The sequence below is a fragment of the Chenopodium quinoa genome, unplaced genomic scaffold, assembly GCF_001683475.1.
Source record: "Chenopodium quinoa cultivar QQ74 unplaced genomic scaffold, ASM168347v1, whole genome shotgun sequence".
Taxonomy (NCBI): domain Eukaryota; kingdom Viridiplantae; phylum Streptophyta; class Magnoliopsida; order Caryophyllales; family Amaranthaceae; genus Chenopodium; species Chenopodium quinoa.
Window position 1 is genome coordinate 631591 of NW_018742987.1, and position 22455 is coordinate 654045.

At 34.3% G+C, this 22455-nt stretch overlaps 4 protein-coding genes across 6 annotated transcripts; 3 read left to right on the top strand and 1 right to left on the bottom strand.

Moving 5' to 3' along the window:
- Window positions 1-1956: 1956 nt before the first annotated feature.
- Window positions 1957-3780, bottom strand: LOC110729471. Its single transcript, XM_021909205.1, has 2 exons — window positions 2859-3780; window positions 1957-2243 (listed from the first exon to the last, which is right to left on the bottom strand). The coding sequence occupies exons 1-2, from the start codon at window positions 3778-3780 to the stop codon at window positions 1957-1959; spliced, it is 1209 nt and encodes a 402-aa protein (XP_021764897.1).
- Window positions 3781-5045: 1265 nt separating this feature from the next.
- On the top strand, window positions 5046-6472 carry LOC110729472 (protein BRASSINOSTEROID INSENSITIVE 1-like). Its single transcript, XM_021909206.1, has 2 exons — window positions 5046-5643; window positions 5760-6472. Exons 1-2 carry the CDS (start codon window positions 5046-5048, stop codon window positions 6470-6472), a joined length of 1311 nt encoding a protein of 436 aa, XP_021764898.1.
- Window positions 6473-9438: 2966 nt separating this feature from the next.
- On the top strand, window positions 9439-13364 carry LOC110729565 (LRR receptor-like serine/threonine-protein kinase GSO2). Of its 3 annotated transcripts, XR_002512926.1 has the most exons (3): window positions 9439-12507; window positions 12613-12681; window positions 12774-13364. XR_002512926.1 is itself a non-coding variant. In XM_021909305.1 (2 exons), exon 1 carries the CDS (start codon window positions 9629-9631, stop codon window positions 12503-12505), a length of 2877 nt encoding a protein of 958 aa, XP_021764997.1. In that variant the 5' UTR covers window positions 9439-9628; the 3' UTR covers window positions 12506-12507; window positions 12613-13364. The 3 variants fall into 3 exon arrangements, 1 of the variants encoding a protein (XP_021764997.1); XR_002512925.1 differs by having other exon boundaries at window positions 9439-12681; XM_021909305.1 differs by having other exon boundaries at window positions 12613-13364.
- On the top strand, window positions 13078-19658 carry LOC110729567 (probable LRR receptor-like serine/threonine-protein kinase At4g20940). The gene is made up of 5 exons (XM_021909308.1): window positions 13078-13573; window positions 14648-14779; window positions 15300-15527; window positions 15647-17454; window positions 18001-19658. The coding sequence occupies exons 4-5, from the start codon at window positions 17169-17171 to the stop codon at window positions 19536-19538; spliced, it is 1824 nt and encodes a 607-aa protein (XP_021765000.1). The 5' UTR covers window positions 13078-13573; window positions 14648-14779; window positions 15300-15527; window positions 15647-17168; the 3' UTR covers window positions 19539-19658.
- The last annotated feature ends 2797 nt before the right edge of the window (window positions 19659-22455 follow it).

Below are 22455 nucleotides of genomic sequence, written 5' to 3' on the forward strand. Positions count from 1 at the left end.
GAAAGTCTCCTCAAAATCGATACCTTCCTGCTGATTGTAGCCTTTAACAACCAATCTTGCCTTGTTCCTTACAATTGTGCCATGTTTATCTAGCTTATTTCTGTATACCCATTTGAGACCAATAACCTTTTGATTCTTTGGTTTAGGTTCAAGGTGCCACACTTTGTTTCTTTCGAATTCATTTAATTCCTCTTGCATGGCAACAATCCAATCAGCATCTTCCAAGGCTTCTTTGTGATTTCGAGGTTCCAGTGTTGATAGGAAGGCGTTGAATGCACAAAAGTTTCTCAGTTGGGATCTCGTCTGAGTTCCCTTTCTTAGGTCACTTATAATTTTATCCAGGGGGTGTGACCTTTGATGTTTCCATGGCTTTGGTTGGAATGATTGAGCTGGTATAAAAGTGTTATTTTGAGTTGCTCTTTCTTCCATTTCTTCATGGTGTTCTGCTTCTGCATTTGCTTCGCCTTCTGTGTTTTCTGTTTCTTCTGTATTTTGAACAGAGGCTTCAGTATTATTTGGAACTTCAGTAGGTTCCTTATCAGTATTTTCAGTAATTCGAACAGGCTGCTTTCTGGGAATTAATTCTTCATCTTGGTCTGTTGAACGAGTGAGACCAATTTCAAAATCTCCATCTTCATATTCCTGTATACAATCATAATTATTAGTTTCATCAAAAATCACATGTATACTTTCTTCTACACACATAGTCCTCTTATTGTAAACTCTATAAGCTTTACTATTAGATGCATATCCTAAAAAGACTGCTTCATCACTCATTTCATCAAATTTTCCAAGATTTCTTTTATCATTATTGTGAACAAAGCATTTGCATCCAAAGGCTCTTAAATGAGCAATATTAGGTTTTCTCCCTTTTAACAGTTCATAAGGTGTCTTGTCCAACATTGGTCTGAGCATGGCTCGGTTGATGATGTAGCATGCTGTGTTGACAGCTTCTGCCCAAATATTCCTTGGAAGCCCACTTGCTATTAGCATTGTTCTATCCATGTCTTCCAATGTTCGGTTCTTCCTCTCAACCATACCATTTTGTTGTGGTGTTCTTGGCGCTGAGAAATTGTGACTTATTCCCTGTTCCCTGCAAAATTCATCAAACTTGGAATTTTCGAATTCCGTACCATGGTCAGTTCTCATATGAATAAGTTGATTACCTATTGATTTTTGTGTCTTTTTCAAGAAAGTCATAAACATATCAAAAGTTTCATCTTTACTATGTAAGAATATGACCCATGTAAATCTAGAATAATCATCCACAAGAACTAAGACATATCTTTTTCCACTTCTACTTTGAATTCTAACGGGGCCACACAAATCCATATGAATGAGTTCCAATGGTTTTGTTGTGCTTACCATTTTCTTTGATTTAAATGATGATCGAACATGCTTTCCTTTGATGCAGGCTTCACAAATTTTGTCATTTAGGAACTTGATAGAAGGTAATCCGATTACCAAGTCCTTTGACCTTAATTTGTCAAGCAATGAAAGACTAGCATGGCCAAAACTTTTATGCCATAGAAGTGGATCATCCTCAATAACACTTAAACAAGATAGATTGTATTTTGGAACTTTGTTAAGGTCCACGGTATACGTGTTCCCTTTACGAGTTCCTTCCAAAACGATTTTTCCAGTGTTATTGTTGATGATTTTGCATTTTTCAGAAGAAAAGCTTACAGAGTTTCCTTTATCACAAAACTGAGAAATACTGAGTAGATTATGCTTCAAACCCTCGACTAAAAATACATTGTCAATTGCATGGGAACTTGACCTTCCTACTTTGCCAACAGCAACAATGTTGCCTTTCTTATTGTCTCCAAAGGTCACTGTTCCCCCTGTATAGGCCGTCAGTGAGAGAAATCTGGATTCATCTCCTGTCATGTGCTTAGAACAACCGCTATCGAGGTACCACTGGTTGTTCCCCCTCACTGCGACCTGCAAAAGAAATTAAGGGTTAGTAGCAGGAACCCTTTCATTCATGGGTTCCTGTGTTGACACATTTGAATCAGATTTCTTCTGCCAAACATAGTTCACATTCTTATTGTACTGTTTTGCTTTCTTAGTACATTCTTCACTGCGATGTTCTTGTTTACCACAAAATGAACAAACAGTCTCACTAGGCAAATCCACATACTTCTTTTTCTTTCCAGTAGACTTCTTCTTATGGACATAGCCTAGACCTTCTGTTCTTTTTGTCTGAGCTTCCTTTACCCACTTGGGAACACCCGTGCTTGCTGTATTTTTACTTTTTCTTGCAATTTCTAGGTCCTTTTCTAGTTTCAAATTTTTATCATTAGTATCCTTTATCTCTTTCTTAACATGCTCTAGTTCATTATTAAACATGATTAAAGGAACTTCAGTAGACCTGCAAGAATCAATGTTAGTACACAACATTTTATATTGAGTCAATTCAATATTCAGCATGATATTCTCACTCTTGACTCTTTCAAGGGATTCTTTTAGCATAATATTTTTATCTAACAATTCAAAGAATCTGCCTTGAACATAATTTCTTAAGCTATTCAGATACTTAACATGATCTCTACAAATTCCAGTTGCCTTTTCGGCTTGCTTTAGTTTTGCACATAATTCTTTATATTCATCTAAGGTTTCTAACAATAAAGAGATTAACTTATCCTTTGAGAGAGATTTCAAATAACTAGGTTGAATGACTACCTCATCATCATGCTTTGACATTAGACAGAGATTGGCTACTTCATCGTCTGTGTGTTCCTGTTCCTCTTCTTCGGAACTTGATTCTCCCCACGTGGAAATCATTGCTTTCTTGAAATTTGTTTTAGAAAAGTTAGGCTTGGAGTTTCTGTTTTGATCAGCTTCTTTTCCCTTGCCTTTCTCAGATTCCCATAATGGACACTTTTTGATGAAGTGGTTGGTGCTTCCACATTTGTGACAAGAAGACTTGGCTTTGGATTCCTGATTTCTTTTACTGTATCCTTTCTTCTTGTCTAAAAACTTGTTGTTACGGTAGAATTTTTTCAGCATTCTCACCAACATTGCAGCTTCTTCTTCATCAATGTCAGACTTCTCTTCGGATTCTTCATTAGCTCTTAGTGATAGCCCTTGACTTTTGACAGTCTCCTGAGTCTGATTGTTCGACTGGATCTCGTGGGTAATGAGGGAACCCGCAAGCTGTTCCAGATTGAACTTGGTGAAGTCTTTTGATTCCTGCACAGCTGCAACCTTTGCTCTCCATCTGTCATTGTCTGGAAGACTTCTTAAGACCTTTCTGACCTGCTCATCTATAGGAATTATCTTACCAAGACACGTTAGTTCGTTAGTAATACTTTTAAATCGAGTAAACATGTCTTTAATGGATTCTTTGTTTCCCATTTCAAAGCGCTCATACTGAGACAAAAGAATGTCTATTTTGGAACGTTTAACATCTGACGTTCCTTCATGTGTAACTTCCAGAAGATCCCAAATTTCCTTTGCGGATTTGCACCCTTTGACACGAGTATGTTCATCGGGTCCAAGTCCCCAAATTAGAAACTTTTTGGAAGTAGCATTCATTTCTAGTTTTTCGAAATCAGTTTTTTCATATTCATCCATAGGTTTAGGGATTACCTCATTGTTAGCATTCGTTTTCGTAATTTCGTAATCTCCTACTTGTATAATCCGCCATACCTGATAGTTCTTTGCTTGGATAAAGATTTCCATCTTATCCTTCCAATAAGGATAATATTTGCCGTTGAAGTATGGAGGCCTTTGAATGGATGTACTCCCGAATTCCTTTTCCTCTGTGTAAGCCATTTTCCCAGGAACTTACTCAACAGGGTTGCCTGCGTGCTCTGAGTTCCTGCTCTGATACCAGCTGAAAGTCTAACTGGCTAATACAAGGGGGGGGGGTGAATTGTATTTGAGATGAAATCTAAAAACTTTTGCGGAATTTAACTAAATGAAATAATGACGAGAGAAGATATAGGCTTTTCTAAATTTCCACTATGTAATCAAACTCTTTACAAGTGAAGATTCAAACCCGTTAACAAGTTCCACAAATTAGGAACTTGTTCCCAACTCTCACAGAAGCCTTCAGCAGCGAAGCTTCCTTGACCTCACCTTACACAAACTCACAATCCCAAACCCCAAAGTGCTTCAATACAATCTGTAATTACAAATACCTATTACACTCAAGAATATATGAAGGAAAATAACTCTCTTTATGTTATTAGGTTGCTACTGGAATTTTTATGCTCAAGAGTTGTGTTTTTCTGAGATAGTTTGCATGAGTATTTATAGAGAAGGCTTAGTCATTAACCTCCACTATAATCACGTCCACATGGCAACACCCCACTAACAACTTGTGGAGTTATCTTGATAGATGGTGATCAAGAAGGAGGTTTCCTAGCCTTATCTCACTAATCCACTATCTCAACAACTTGATAAACATTAGCTTTGATAAAACCGTATAATCAGAGATTTTCACAACAAAGAAAACTGCTTGCTAACTTTATCAAAAATTTGTTTTAAAAAGATTTTATTTTAAAAAGGATTTTATTTGAAAAGATAAATTAATTATTTATATTAAAACAACTAGATAATTATCTTAGATAATTATCTTTTATTCGAAAATAGATGACTAGATAAAACTTTTATAAATTATCTTTTTCCTTAAGAAATTATCTTTTAAAACTAACTTTTATTCCAGTAGTCTTTTTAATAACATAAGTCATTGAGTTCCTTTCTGACTTTATATTATTGAGTGCTCACAATTAAAACTAGAACGTGAGATTTGCATGAGGCTTTTTAGAGAATGTTACTCCGCATCCAAGTTCCTACTCCGGAACGAACTTTGCTTGAACCCTTTATTCACCAAAGACTCAAAACATTCATTAGTCGAGTTTGTCAATTTGTCCATCAAAACCAAAAGGCTCAACACTTTCATATCTTGACCTTACTCGTAATCAATTTGAAGGTTCCATTCCTATTACTTTTTCAAACTTGAGGGCCTTGAGAAAACTCTCATTCTTTGGCAATAAACTTAATGGCCCCCTTTTAAATGCCTTCCAAGCTCAATCATGTGGGTGTGCGAACAAGCCACTTTTAGAGCATCTGGATTTGAGTATGAATTGTTCTTGTTCAATCTAAATTATCTAAACATTTCTCACAATATGATTCATGGGGTGCTCCCTAATTTGTCAACATCCTTTGACAACCTCGAAGTTATTGACTTGAGCTCAAACTACTTTGAGGGGTCAATCCCATCTTTTGTTGGAGATAAATATGTTCGGTCAGTACGCCTGAACCATAACATGTTTTCGGATGCCACTCAACTATTGTGTCCAAAAATAGCTAGTTCGGAGCTAGAAGAGCTTGATCTATCAAACAACTTGTTATCTGGAAAGCTTCCAAACTGTTTGATGAAAATGCAGTTTCTCCAATATTTGCACTTGGAAAACAATAAATTCTCTGGAAATATACCAACATCCATTGGTGACCTATTAGAACTCCAATATTTGCACTTGCAAAATAATAACTTTTCAGGAGAGTTCCCGGAATCAATGTTGAATTGTATAAACTTAATATTTCTAGATGTTGGGTATAATTCTTTAACTGGCTATATACCACCGAGCATTGGATATGATTTTAAAGATCTCGCTTTTCTTAGCTTACGTGGTAACAACTTTATTGGAAAATTGCCTTTAAGCCTTTGTCAATTATCCAATCTTCACATGTTGGATGTTGCCATGAACCGCATATCAGGCACTATTCCAAATTGCTTATATTATTAGAACTTGGTTATATTGATGTTCGAGTTGGTGAATATGATCATGCGGTTGAATTGTTTAAGGAAGCTGCAATAATTGAGTGGAAAAGAGAAGCGCAAAGATTTGGAGAAAAATTATTAGGACTAGTGAATTATATTGATATGTCAAATAATGAGCTAGAAGGAGAAATTCCAGATGAAATCTCAAATCTTACTAATTTACTGTCCCTTGATTTATCAAGAAACAAGTTGACCGGAAGAATTCCGTCAAATATTGGGCAGCTTACTTCATTAGAACTTCTGGATTTATCAAACAATCACCTGTCTGGTGTTATACCTGCAAGCCTTGCCGATGTGAGTTTTCTTGGAACCTTAAATTTGTCGAACAACAACTTGTCAGGGAGGATTCCACTCAGCACTCAGTTGCAAGGCTTTGATCCTTCATCGTACATGGGAAACCCGTTGCTTTGTGGGGAACCCCTTCAAAAATGTGCCGATGATGAACCACCCGCAGGAGGAAATATCATCCATCAAGAGAAGCATGGACATGATAATTTTTATCTAGGGCTGTGCATCAGCGTGGTGCTCGGATTTATTGTTGGATTTTGGGGAGTTTGCGGGTCTTTAGTGGTGAAAAGATCATGGAGACATGCCTTTTTCAGCTTCTTTGGCGACATCAAAGACAAGATTTACGTCATGATGGTTGTAAATGTAGCCAAAATTTGGAGAAAAGATTGAAGGTATAGTACTTTTTATTGTTTCATATTTTCACTATTGGTACATTACTAATTCAGCCAAGCAATGAATATTCAATTTTTTTACAGGATAATTCTTTATCTGGTGCATTATGTTGTTCATCATTTTCATCCTATATTTATTGGGTAATGTTATTACTTGTCTTTTCCCTGACTAATAATTGTATTACTTATCAATTTATGGCCTAATCAATTTTCTTCTCCTGTCCAATTTGGCAGTGTCATTCTCGTATTTGTTGGGCTTCCGATCAGTGGCTTGAACAAGAAAAGATCATTGTTTACGTTGTGTAACAAGTCGATAATAATTATATGTACTTTATGTAGCTGTTGTTGTGTGCAAGTAGAATGTGTAAGTGTTGCACTTATTAAAGGGCTATGTAATAAACAGTACTTTCTAAGTTTCTATCTCTGTTTCCAGTGGCTTAGCCCACAATCTAGCAAGTTTAAGGTTAACTTCTCAGCATATTTTATAAATTTTAAGGCTAGTTAAAATCTACTTGAATTAGTATCAATCAATTACATTATACTAAAGGCGAAACTTAGAGAACACTTGGCAAAATATTATAAAAAGTTTTCCCTCCAAAACCACTTACTAAAAAAAATTATTGTAATTAAATTATGACTTTTAGTTTGTATAATAAAATCTAAAATAAATGTCCTTAAATATCAAATTGCCAATTATACCTATTACATGTTTAATTAATTTCTTTCACAATATTTCATACTTTTTACTACTAAGGGCCTGTTCATATTTACTTATTTTCATTTCAGTTCAGTTCAGTTCAGTTTTATGCATTTTAATTTTTCAGTTCAGTTCAGCTCCAATCAGTTCAGTTCAGTTCAGCTCAGTTCAGTAAATATGAACAGGCCCTAAGTCTATTTATAATAATAATATTTATATCCATTATTTTTGGTAAAATTTATTGTCACTAGAATTATTTAACAACCGTGCATTGCACGGGGTTTAATCTAGTGCATCTATAAAAATGAACTTTTATGTTGGCTTCAAATCTAGCCTTTTTATAGCGTCTCAGCTCCTAGCTACATCTTAAACAAACAATAATTTTAAACTCATTCGTATACAACAATATTAAAGCATCTTCTAAATCAATTTCAGTAACGTATAAGCCTTCCCAAACACAGAAATTGTTAATTAGAAAATTAGTGAGCCTCTTTAATCTCAAACAACCCACCTTTCAATAACGATCAATGGGAAAATTTGAAAATCACGACCCTCAACCACCGAACAAATGATAATGGTAATCACCTATCAGATGCATGGAGACATAATCTACCAATATTCATATGGCATATATTATGGACTAAACAAATGCTCGTTATATAGAGGTATTAATACTATCCTTATGCTTACACATTATTCCGTATACACTTTTTAATTTGGATTTGATTTAGAAATGAATGATATCAGTTTAATTAATGTTTGATTTTTGTTTTTATTTTTATTCTTTTGATAGAAAGTTAAACTTAAAATTTTCTCTTATAGGTCCTTAATTGAAATACCACTATGTACGTGTTCATTGGAACATTACATTTGAAAAGGGGGGAGTGAGTCATGAACCAAAACAGACGATAAGAAGACTTTGGAATCAATGTTGTCATGAACCAAAACAAACGGTAAGACGACTTTGAAAAGTCGATCAGTAGTCACACACCACAAGGGCACAAGTTGGATATATGATTGTTACGAGCAGGCTTGTCTTGTGCGACTTTATTTATACGTTCAAATCAAAGGAACTACCGAGTATTGATTTAATTTATTTTGTTTGGCAAACTAGATAATGAATATTATTAACTCTACCCCGTGAATAATCAACTAGTCTAGTTGATTAAAGTTTTGAGGGTGGTACTCAAGTCAAGATATAAAATCTAATATAGTCTACATCAATTGCTTTTGCAACTCTCTTAAAAAAAAATATATAATAATAATAAAAAAAAATAATAATAATAATAATTTAAGACTCTACCCCAGTCTTAGTCTTGACTAAAATAGCACTCTTAGTGGACCATATTTAGGAAATTTCAGTAGCTTGATCCTCGTTAGATGAACACCAAAGGGTCAAAGACTTATTTTTTTAACCAAGTTAGTTGACATTTATAAACCTAACACTAATATAAATCCATATATAATTTGATTAATTTCTTATGGCAAGGACGACATGATGCACAATAGACAATACTGCCCCATCAATATACTAAGAATTAGTTGTTAAATGTACTAAGTAGTATCTCCGTTTTCTTGATTGCAAAACTTGTCAGATCTGCCTTCTTTTAAAATGCATGGGTTCTCCAAACTTTATAAATATTATTATATCTTTAATCTCTCTAATACTCTATAATGTTATTCTTTTCATGATTTCATCCCTCTTACTTTTATATCATTTCACTAATTTAACATATGTTTAGATTTATCAACAATTTAAATTAAAGGGTAAAATTGAAAAAAATTTAGCGGGAAATTTTATTACTTGAGAATCAAGGTTTTGCCTAGTTTTATAGATGATTATTCGGTTATTCCTATACCATTTAGTTTACATAAGCAGTTCACTTAATTTCTCTTTCATAATCTATACGTGGTAAAATTTTATAAATTAATTTATCCATTTACCTAGGCTAATATCTTTCTTAAAATGTGTGACGAAGGGATGTATTGCAACTAAATAAAAACGGAAGAAATATGTAATAGTATTATTTTGTCAATTTCAACTCAAAATATTAAGATTTCGTGCGTTCAAATTGTTGTAATACAGAAATGAATAAAGTATTAATTTACTTTGATACCAAAATTTGGGCCATTAAAGACGAGAATTTTTTCTAGATGTGTGTATTACGAAGAATATATACTCAATAGAAGATATGGGGGAAACAGGTTTGGATTATCATTGTTGTGGTCCGTATCCTGTCTACTAAGCTAGTTGTATGTTGCCTAACTTACTTGACTAGAGCTAAAGTAGTGACACAACTAGTTTCCATTCATGGGATGATGGATAAATTCTACTAGTATAAAAAAAGACGACATGTAATACAACATTTACACCATTCAACTTTATGTTTTTCATCCATTAATCCCCTCAGCTCCCATAACCTTTAAATATAACAAAAACAAAAGTGCAATTCAACCATGAAAACGCTACAATACATAATCTTACTTTGTTGGGTTGTTCTGTTATGCTACCCGAGTCATGCTATCAAGTGTATCGACGGCGAGAGAAAAGCTTTGCTTCGATTCAAGCAAGGAATTGAATCTGATAACTGTGGGCTTCTATCTTCATGGGGAGATATAGAAGATTGCTGCCAATGGCGTGGTATTCGCTGCAGCAATCGTACTGGTCATGTCATCATGCTTCATCTTCGAGGTTGGATTAATGTCATTGAGTTCACCTCGGGTTGTTTGGAAGGTAAGTTGGACCCTTCCCTGTTTGAGCTAACACATTTGAAATATTTGGACCTTAGTAAAAATGGTTTCATCCAGACTATACCCAGTTCCATAGATTCCCTCACTGAGTTAGAGTACCTCAATTTATCTAGTGCTGGCTTTTTTGGTGAAATTCCTCCCCAACTCGGAAACCTTTCCAAATTAGCATCTCTTGATCTCACTCCCCAGTCCTATGAAGTCACTTTTAAAAGCTTGCAGTGGATGTCCCATCTTACATTGTTGAGAGAGATCCACCTTAGTGATAGTGATCTTAGTGAAGCCACCAACTGGTTCCAAACCATCAACAATCTTCCTTCCCTAAAGATCCTTTACTTGGATTATTGTCAGCTTCCTGCTACATTTCCGTCATCATCACTTTCATACATCAATTCCTCCACCTCTCTTCGTGTTATTAGCCTTGGTGGTAATAATTTCAATACCACTTCAATATTCAAGTGGTTGTTCAATATGAGTAGAAATGGTAACCAACTTGAATATCTTGACCTTTCTGATAACTTACTTTCAGGGCCTGTTCCAAGATCATTTGGGAAGTACATGTACTCCCTTTCATATCTTTACTTTGATGATAATTATTTTGAAGGTTCCATTCCTATCACATTTTCAAACTTGAGGGCCTTGAGAGAACTCTCATTCTATAACAATAAACTTAATGGTCCCCTTTTAAATGTCTTACAAGCTCTATCATGTGGGTGTGCGAACAAGCCACTTTTAGAGCATCTGGATTTGAGTATGAATCAGTTCTGGGGCTCTATTCCGAACACGATTAATAGTTTTACATCAATCAAAGAATTATATCTTTATGATAATCATCTGAATGGAACAATCAGTCAAAGTATTGGGCAACTTTCTATGCTTGAGATTTTGGATGTTTTTAATAATTCCTTAAAAGCTACTCTCAACCACAACCACTTCTTAAATCTCTCACGGTTGCAAATATTAGACTTGTCAGCCAACCCGGCACTAGTGCTTGACTCAATCAAAATTTTGAATCCCTACTTTCATTTGAACGTTATACGTTTGAGATCTTGCAAGTTGGGCCCTTCCTTCCCAAACTGGCTTCTAACTCAGACTAATTTCTCCTATCTTGATATATCCAATGCTCAAATTTCTGGTGAAATTCCTCCTTCCTTTTGGACAAGATCGTTGTCGCCCAATCTAAGGTATATAAACATGTCTCACAATATGATTCAGGGGGTGCTCCCTAATTTGTCAGCATCCTTTGACAACCTCAAAGTTATTGACTTCAGCTCAAACTACTTTGAAGGATCGATCCCATCTTTTGTTGGAGACAAAAATGTTGAGTCAGTACGCCTGAATGATAACACGTTTTCGGATGCCACTCAACTATTTTGTCCAAGAATAGCTAATTCGAAGCTAGTAGAGCTTGATGTATCAAACAATTTATTGTCTGGAAGACTTCCAAATTGTTTGATGAAAAGGGATCAACTCCAATATTTGCACTTGGAAAACAATAAATTCACTGGAAATATACCAACATCCATTGGTGACCTACTACAACTCCAATATTTGCACCTGCAAAATAATAGTTTTTCAGGAAAGCTCCCTAGTTCAATGTTGAACTGTATGTCCTTATATTTTTTAGATCTTGGGTATAATTCTTTAACTGGCTATATACCACCAAGCATTGGAAATGCTTTTGAATATCTCGCATATCTTAACTTACGTGGAAACAAGTTTTTTGGAAAATTGCCTTTAAGCCTTTGTCAATTATCCAATCTTCACATGTTAGATATTGCCATGAACCACATATCAGGCCCTATTCCAAATTGCATATATAATTTTACAGCGATGATGAGCGGGTCAAAAGACCTACAGTTTGATAATACTGGTGTTGACGTTGGTGAAGATTACATCGTTGGCTTGTTTAAGGAAGCTGCAATGATTGAGTGGAAAAGAGAAGAGCAAAGATTTGCAGGAACTTCATTAAGACTAGTGAATTATATTGATATGTCAAATAATGAGCTAGAAGGTGAAATCCCAGATGGAATCTCAAATCTTACTAAGTTACTATCCCTCGATTTATCAAGAAACAAGTTGACCGGAATCATTCCATCAAATATTGGGCAGCTTGCATCATTAGAATTTCTGGATTTATCAAACAATCACCTGTCTGGAGTTATACCTCGAAGCCTTGCTGATGTTAGCTCTCTGGCAATCTTGGATTTGTCAAACAACAACTTGTCAGGGAGGATTCCACTCGGAACTCAGCTACGAGGTTTTGATCCTTCATCGTACATGGGAAACCCATTACTTTGCGGGGCTCCACGTCAAGGTTGTGCAGGAGACGAACCACCACCCGCCATGACAATAAATAATGGAACAAATGTCACTCATCAGGAGGAGCATGGAATTGACACTTTTTATTTAGGGTTGTACATCAGTGTGGTGCTCGGATTTATTGTGGGATTCTGGGGAGTTTGTGGGACTTTAGTGGTGAAGAGAACATGGAGACATGCGTTTTTCAGCTTCTTTGGTGACATCAAAGACAAGATTTATGTCATGGTGGTGTTGAATGTAGCCAGAATTTGGAGGAAAGATTGAAGGTAATTATTCATAAATTTATTATTGGTTCAATATTACAGGTACAGTTTAAATCAACTAAGCAAAGATTATCTAATTTCTGCTTTCTTATTTTTTTTTTCGTGTAGGTGGGTGCCTGGGTGGTGACTTCTTTTTCTGGTGCATTCTCCAACTTGCATTTTCAACCTATTTATAAGGTAATGTCATTTATTAGTAACCGTTTCCCTGACTAATTATATTTTTTTGTTTTACGCCTTAATCATTTTTCTTCTCTTGTCTGATTTGGCAGGTTGATCCGTCTGTCGAGCTTCTGAGCAGTGGCTTGAACAAGAAAGGATTGTTGTTTATGTTTTTTACTAAGTCAATAATTAATAGTTGTGTGTATGTTTATAATTAATAGTTGTGTGTATGCTTATAATTTATAAATTTTTCTGCTAGTTACAATCCACTTGACTTATTACGCATTTTTTTAAATAATGTGTATGTTTAGTTAGTGCCTTTAGATCTTAAACAAAAAATAATTCCGAAAAAAAGTGGTTTCAAACTAAAAGTGACAGAAGTTTTTTTTTTTTTTTTTTTTGTAAAAAAAAATAAAATTAAGCGTTTACTTAGCTAAATAATCAATTTAAGGTTCTCTGTTTGTTGGCTGAATTGTATAGAATAAGCTAGTGGACAGAAATTGCTATGAAAAAACTAACAAGAATATCTTTGGCCATTACTGTGAAGTTTACTAACCATAATTTGACATAATCATATTCTTAAGTTAGTTGAAATTTATTCATACATAAGAAATACCCAATATCTACGCCCAATAATATTAATGGTCTTTCACTGGCCCAATACCCAATAATATCTGTGTCAAAAAAAAAAAAAAAAAAAACCAATATTATCAATCAATAAATAATTTCCTCTTCTCTCTGCTAATGCTACCGCAACAATGGCGGAATACGACTTAACACCACCAATGTCATCTTGTGTTTCCATTGCTGGAGTTTCTTCAAGAACGCGAATTGTACTATGATGCTCAGCTCTTCAAGAATAAAATCGACTTCCTCTACAAAACTAACATGGTTGATGGAGTTCCTCAAGGTAATTTTCTCTTTCCTAGGGTTTTGCTTTTGTTTGATTTGAGTGTAGAGTTGAGGTTCCTCAAGGTAACATCGTTGGAGGAAATTTTAGGAATTGCGTTCTGATAAACAGTATAATCTTCATATGCTTAATGATCGTTATCAGCTTTGCAAACTTTTGTTTCAATGATTTGATTGATTTGTAAATCATTCAATTATTGTCGTCTACTGTTATATTTTGTTTAATTTGATTATATTCAATGGTGATTCTAGTTGCGATGGTAGTTTAATTATGTGTTTCTTTCCGTTCTTAAACAATACTCTTGTAGAATAATGTGGTGTTTATCGCGAATTACAATGACTTACTAGTATCTTGAACTTTGTTGGTGGTTTTGTCACTCGTTTGTGTTTGTGTTTGTATGTGGGGTGGGGGGGTAGGGGATGATGTTTCATGTGGTGGAGTTGATGATTTGATTAATTGTTTGTGTGTTCGTGTGGTGGAGGAGATTTAGCTTCTTATTTCAGAATGCTAGTTAGAAGTTGGTTTGTTTTAGAAAGAGATGACAATATCACTTTAATTTTCATGTTGCTAGCATTGTTTCATGTTGCTAGATATAAAAATAAGCCTCTTATGATTTTGGTTGTTGATTCAGTTGTAGGCTTTAGTGCTTTAAGTGCTCCTTAACATTGTGTTCTTTGCTGTATTTTGCATTACTTCCTTCTGCGATTACCAATTGTATTATTTGTGTGTATTGCTGCTGTCTAGCTGTGATTATCTGTCTTCGTATCCGCTTAGGTGAGGGTTTTCACTTTTCAGTAGTCAGTACAGATGGTAGTTCATGAAGTCACTCTAAAGGGGTTTCTTGGGGGGGGGGGGGGGGGGGGGGTTGCTTTGACTTACAGTTATGGTTACTGTGTCATATTTCAGTTTGCATGCCGTTCAGTCTCCCCTTTTGTCTCAGACAGTCAGACACCTATTGCCTTTTAAACAACTTGGTGAGCCCTTTGTTCATTGGACTTGAGTTCCATTGCAGGCAGAGAATAAATGTCAAAGCATTGATTTCACTTCACATTAGCAATTTTATATTGGTTGCAGGGAGAAAAAGCCTTCTTATTGATGGCAGATCCATTGTGTCCTTGGAAGTATGCTCAAATAAGGACTCTATTTCACCCAGCCTACAAGTGATTTGTTTGTTGGGGAAGCCTGGGGAATGGTCATGCTTTCATGGTACTCAATCTGTCAATCATGGCTGAATTCAGATTGCCCTAAATTCTTCTCTAGTGCCATTAACTTTTGTATAGGTTTGAGTTTTTCTGATCACTTTTGATTTTGATATATTTTTTTTATTTCCTTTGTTTGAGCTGGTTTTGCAAAGCATTACAGAACTCTTTATCATGATTTTTGATGTGATAAGAAGCTACGAAATGCTTTTTAATGGTGAAAAATTAAAAAAAAAAAAATTGTCCTTCAAAGGACCATATGCATACAGGGGGTGTACTTTGTCTTTTGGTGAAGCAGTTTAGGTTATCTAGCGACATTCGATCAGGAAATCTATGGTTGATCTAGGATGACAATAGAAGTTGATGATGGTTTTTTGGGTGGAACTATGCATATAGCCCAGCATGGCAGAGTTTTAATTATGGTTATAAGACCAGTTGCTAATTTTATTGCTTGTTATACAGCTGAGTTTAATATCTATAAAACCTTTTCTAGGCATCTTCTTAGACCTCATTGTTGTTTTAATCAGATTGGGCCAGAGCAGATTGAGGCATTGTGTCTGTACGTAAAATTTCAATTTGAATGTGGGAACTATTCTGGTGCAGCTGATTTTCTCTATCAATACAGAGCCCTGTGCACCGACTGTGTAAGAAGTCTCAGCACATTGTGGGGGATGCTTGCTGCTGAGATTCTAATGCAAAACTGGGACATTGCGCTTTAGGAGCTTAATCGTACAAAAGAGATAATGGATTCTAAGGTCTTAATCTTTGTTCTTATCTGCTTGTTTTGTTGAGAATTAATATCTTTGTATGTTTGCATTTTTGTTGATGATTAGTTTATTTTGCAGGCTTTAACATCACCTTCGAATTGTATCAGGTACAGAGCAGGATATGGCTGATGCACTGGAGCTTATACATCTTTTTTAACCATGACAATAGCAAGACACTGATGATTCATCAACCAGGACAAGTAAGTCACTAAGTTGATCATTATATATCTGTTTCTGTAAATTTATTTTATTTATCTGTTTCCATTTGCCCTTGTCGTTTAAGAAGCTCTGTTGACTGTTGCTAATTTCACTTTTAATTTCCAAATCAACACATACTTTAGAACTATGTATGTGAAGTGAATGTTTCTCAATATATTGGCATAGTGCCATAGTTCTCTATATGTGCCTGAAAATTCAGCATATTTATCCCCAAAATGAGCATGTAACATTATCTTGCAGGTATCTTAATGCCTATTCAAACAATTGCTCCTCATCTTTTGCGTTATCTTGCTACTGCATTCATTTTATAATAGCATTAAGTGAGATATAATCTTTACAAATATTGTTTACATAAGAATTCTGTAGCTGATATGCACCCTTTATTCTGTAGTTGATATGCAGTTATGCACCCTTTAGGAGATAAAATGTCAAAGTAAAGACTTGTTACCCTTACTTGAATAAAAATATTTATGGTAATCAGATGGAGACATAATCTCCCAATCTGGCATAGTTTATCGATTAAACTAATAGTCATGCATTATACATATATTGGTAATAAAACAACCCTTACGCTTACAGTTACATATAATATATTTTTTAAAATAGAATTGATTTAGGGATGTATGAGACGTTTAACTTTTATTTTGGCAGAACGTTTAATTTAAAATTTTCTCATATAGGTTGACATACCACAATTTTGCCTTAGTGATTGTGTATATGTAAAAATGAGTTAGGAATAAGCTTGATAGCTAGTACTACATTATGTATGTGTTCATTGGAAGTTTGGAACATTACATTTGAAAAGTCAGTAAGTCATGAACCAAAACAAACGGTAAGAAGACTTTGAAAATAAATGCTTTCATGAACCAAATTAATCAAACAATAAGACGACTTTTGTCACACACACACCGCAAGATTAGACCCATCAATCGGGTCAGTCGGGTTGGGTTGTGGTCTGGTCACTTTCGGTCATGGTTCATTTAGGTAGGGTCACTTCGGGTGGTTGAGAAATGCTCAACATTAACTTAAAGTTTTTTGTTCGAGTCAACCCAACGGTTAAGACTAATTTTTTGATTTAGTTTATTTTTGACTAATTTTTAGAAATATTTGCACCGTGTATTATTAGACTGTTCAAGGATCATTTAATGTTGTGGTCCGTAGTCTGGCTATTTGCATGTTACCTTTGACTCTTTGAGCATGACTATAACTAAAGTCACACAATCAGCTCCCATTCACGAGATGATATATGAACTCTACTCGTACAAAAAAGATCTCATGTAATATTCACACATACATTTCAACTTTATGTTTTTCATCCGTTAATATTCTCCCGTATCCTTTAAATTTATCAAAAACAAAGGTGCAATTCAACCATGAAAACGCTAAAATACCTTATTATAATATACATATATGATCATACTATGTTGGCTTGTTCTGTTTTGCTACTCGATTCCTGCTATTGCAGGAGATGAGACTGAGGTTGGAGAGCATAGTAGCATCAAGTATATCGACCGCGAGAGAAAAGCTCTGCTTCGATTCAAGGAAGGAATTGAATCTGATTATTGTGGGCTTCTGTCTTCTTGGGGAGACGTAGAAGACTGCTGCCGGTGGCGTGGGATTAGCTGCAACAATCACACTGGCCATGTCATCATGCTTCATCTTCAAGGTATAAATGTATCCATGTCTTGTCTGAAAGGTAAATTGGACCCTTCCCTCTATGAGCTAACTCATTTGAATTATTTGGACCTTAGTCTCAATTATTTCAACCTGACTATACCCAATTTCATTGATTCCCTCACTGAGTTAGAGCACCTCAATTTATCTAGTGCTGGCTTTTTTGGTGAAATTCCTCCCTAACTCGGAAACCTTTCCAAATTAGTATCTCTTGATCTCAGTTCTAATGATAATGAGGGTTCTTCTGCTAAAAGCATGCAGTGGCTCTCTGGTCTCACATTGTTGAGAGAACTCTATCTTCAAGGAACTAATCTTAGTGAAGCCACCGATTGGGTCCAAACCATCAACAATCTTCCTTCCCTTAGAAAACTTTACTTGGATGATTGTGAGCTACCTGCTACATTTTCATCATCATCACTTTCATACATCAATTCCTCATCCTCTCTTCGTATTGTTAGCCTTTCTTTTAATAATTTCAATGACACTTCAATATTCAATTGTTTGTTCAATTTGAGTAGAAATGGTAACCAACTTGAATATCTTGACCTGTCTCTTAACTTACTTTCAGGGCCTATTCCAAGTTCATTTGGGAAGTACATGCACTCCCTTTCATATCTTGACCTCTCTTTTAATCAATTTGAAGGTTCCGTTCCTATTACTTTTTCAAACTTGAGGGCCTTGAGAATACTCTCATTATGTGGCAATAACCTTGATGGCCCCCTTTTAAATGCCTTCCAAGCTCTATCATGTGGGTGTGCGAACAAATCATGTCTGGAGCATCTGGATTTGAGTGTGAATCAGTTCTGGGGCTCTATTCCGAACATGATTACTACTTTTTCATCAATCAAAGAATTACATCTTTATAAGAATCATCTGAATGGAACAATCAGTCAAGGTATTGGGCAACTTTCTATGCTTGAGATTTTGGATGTTTTTAATAATTCCTTAAAAGCTACTCTCAACCACAATCATTTCTTAAATCTTTCACGGTTGAGAATATTAGACTTGTCAAACAACCCGGCACTAGTGCTTGACATCAATCAAAATTGGATTCCCTGCTTTCATTTGAACGTTATAGGTTTGAGATCTTGCAAGTTGGGCCCTTCCTTCCCAAAATGGCTTCTAACTCAAACTAATTTCTCCTACCTTGATATATCCAGTGCTCAAATTTCTGGTGAACTTCCTCTTGCCTTTTGGACAAAATCGTTGTCGTCCAATCTAAGATATGTAAACATGTCTCACAATATGATTCATGGGGTGCTCCCTGATTTATCAACATCCTTTGAGACCCTCCAAGTTATTGACTTGAGCTCAAACTACTTTGAGGGATCAATCCCATCTTTTGTTGGAGATAAAAATGTTGAGTCCATACGCCTAAACGATAACATGTTTTCGGATGGCTCTCTGCTATTGTGTCCAAGAATAGCTAATTCAAAGCTAGAAGAGCTTGACCTATCAAACAACTTGTTGTCTGGAAAAATTCCAAACTGTTTGATGAAAATGGATAAACTCGTATATTTGCACTTGGAAAACAATAAATTATCTGGAAATATACCAACATCCATTGGTGACCTAGCACAACTTGAATATTTGCACTTGCAAAATAATAGCTTTTCAGGAGAGATCCCAATGTCATTGTTGAACTGTACGTTTTTATCGTTTCTAAATGTTGGGAATAATTATTTAACTGGCTATATACCACCAAGCATCGGAAACACTATACTAGATCTCGCTTTTCTTAAGTTACGCGGTAACAAGTTTTTTGGAAAATTGCCTTTAAGCCTTTGTCAGTTATCCAATCTTCGCATGTTGGATGTTGCCATGAACCACATATCTGGCACTATTCCAAATTGCATATATAATTTGACAGCGTTGATGAACGGGTCAGAACACCTATTTTTTTATGAAGATGGTTTTGACATTGGTGAAGATAATCACATGGTTGAATTGTTAGAGGAAGCTGTAGTAATTGAGTGGAAAAGAGAAGAGCGGAGATTTGGAAAAGCTTTATTAAGACTATTGAATTATATTGATTTGTCAAACAATGAGCTAGAAGGAGAATGTGCAAGTGTTGTACTTATTAGAGGGCTATGTATGCTCTTGTAATAAACAGAACTTTCTAAGTTTCTATCTCTGTTTTCCAGTGGCTTAGCCCACAATCTAGCGAGTTTTAAAAAGTTAACTTGTCAGAGTACTTTATAAATGTTAAGGCGAGTTTAAGGTTAATTTTCCAGCTTAAAATTTATAAATTTTACTGCTAGTTACAATCCACTTGACTTAGTACGCATTTTTCAAAATTAGGTGTATGTTTAGTTAGTGCCTCTAGATCTTAAACAAACAATAATTCCGGAAAAAAAAAAGTGGTTCCAAACTAAAAGTGACAGAAGTTTTTTTAAGAAAAAAATAAAATAAAGTATTTACTTAGCAAAATAAGCAATTTAAGGTTCTCTGTTTGAGGGCTGATTTGTAATAAATAGGCTAGTGGACAGAAATTGCAATGAAAAAACTAACAAGAATAGTGCATCATTCTTACCAGGATCAATGTGAAGTTTACTAAACAATTTCTGCATCTTGTCCAGAGGAAGATTCCGTACACCAACTTGCTTCCCCTATCAGCCTATCTCCAAAATATGAAGGAAACAACCACTTATATTTCATTAAGGTTAATAGCTATGCATCGTAATTCCACTTATTTGGGTAATTAAGGGATAATCAATCAATTATCAATTACATACTACTAAAAGCGAATCTGAAGGAACACTTGGCAACATATTATTAAAAAAATTCCCGCCAAAATTACTTTCTAAAAAAATTGTTATTATATAAAAATAAAGATTGCATTTGGATTATGACTTTTTTTTATATAAATTCTAAAATAAACTTCCTAAAATATCAACTTGCACATTATAACTATAAATATTTTCTCTCACATGTTTTAATTGTTTTATTACATTTCATGCACTTTAATACCTGATGAATCCATTCATTAATTTTTTATATAATTATATTATTATCATAATTATTCAACAACCGTGCATTTGCACGGGGTTTAACCTAGTTAAGGCAACTTACAACTTAAATAAAATCAAGTAAGCTTAAAATTCGGTGAATAGAATGTACTCTGAGTTCATACATCATTCATCATTGTACTTTGTTACTATGGATTGTGGACAAACGTCAACCATTGTTAACATAAAATTTGAAAATGTGTAAAATTCAATCTCGTGCCCAAGAACAACATTCAGCTTATTTACAACAGATTACTTTTTTGAGCATGTATTTAAACTAAGGACATATATTGTGCACCTTATTTTACTTATTTCATTAAATTCAGGTCCACATAAAGTTAGTTAAGTTTATAGAAGCTACCAACTTACCAAGTTCAATACTAATTTACTATGGAGTATGTACCAACAATTATCAGCATAAAAAAAATTGATAAAATGTGTGAAATTCACACTAAACTATACGAAGTACAAAAAAAAAAAAAAAAAAAAAAAAAAAAAAAAAAAAAAAAAAAATTGTATAATCAACACACACTTTAGAACTATGTATGTGAAGTGAATGTTTCTCAATATAGTGGTGTAGTGCCATAGCTCTATATGTGTTGTCCCGTGCTATGAATGATGTTAAAAATATATTTGTAACAAAATAATACTTAAGGATATTGATGGTTAAAGTTGTTTCTCGACAAATGTGCAAATCCAACTCTAACATATAAAAAACGGAGCAGTATAATATAATAAAATAACTTTGTTTGATTGTTCTTACAAACATTATGCATAATTTTAAGATTTATACAAAGTATGCTATCAAAATATTTTTTTTTTCTATTTTTAATTAAAATAAATTTTAAGTTGGAGGAAAAAAAATGATAATATTATAATAATCTTAGATAATGATATACGAAGTATTTCAATACTTTAATTTTAATCTATGTTACTATATTTGTAACTAAAAGATTCCTAGTATATAAAATATATATTACAAAAATAATAATAAAAAAATTAATTGAGTATGATTGGATTAAATGTGTTGTCAAAATAGAAATAAGTATTATTGTAGGTTAAAAATTGGAAGTCATTCAAATTTGGCAATAAATAAATAAATAAAGAAAAAAAAAGGCGGGAAATTTTTTAATGACATCATGACAATCACTTTAGGTTCGCTTTTAGTATAGGTTAATTCCTAACACTAAATTAGTGTATTACTACCTACTACAATAACTCTTGTTGCAGTTTATCTACATAGATGATAGAACCATGACTCCAAAGCTAAGGACAGCACGATGCACAATACTATCCCATCCATATAACAGTTATTTTGGTCTTTAGAAAGGCATAAGGTCGGGTAATGAGAATCGATCCCAAAATCTATTAGAACTGAGAGGGAAACTTTAATCACTTGAGTTATCCTTCACTTTCATCTATATAATAGCCAATTATTGGTTAAATTTATTATTTACATTTGTTTTATTAAATGCAAAACTTGTAAAATTAGGCCTTCGTTTAAGTGCAACTCCTCTAAAATGGTTTCTCTACACTTTTTAAATCCTCTGCCTCTAATTCTATGCATGGTTCTCAATCTTACTTTTAAACGGAGTATCGTTTATTTCATTCGTCTCATATCACTTATTTTATACCGTATAAATTATTGACTTACTTTCTCTTTATAATCTTTAATTCCCTAACAAATCACATTTACATACTTATGTATTATTTTGCATCAATTTCATCTCGAAGTATTAGGTAGAATCCGTGCCTTGTAAAAAAGGGTATTAATTTAGCTTTGACACCAAAATTTGGGCCATTAATACATGAGAAAAATCTTCTGAATGTTTGTAGGGTATCATGTTTGAATATTTCATAGAAAATGGGAGCCGGATTCATATTTGCACGGTGCATTATTAGACTTGTTCAATAATCATTAAATGTTGCGGTCCGTACCATGGCTAATTGCATGTTACCTTTGAGCGTGACGAGACTAAAGAGACACAATCAGCTCCCATTCAAGGGATGATGAC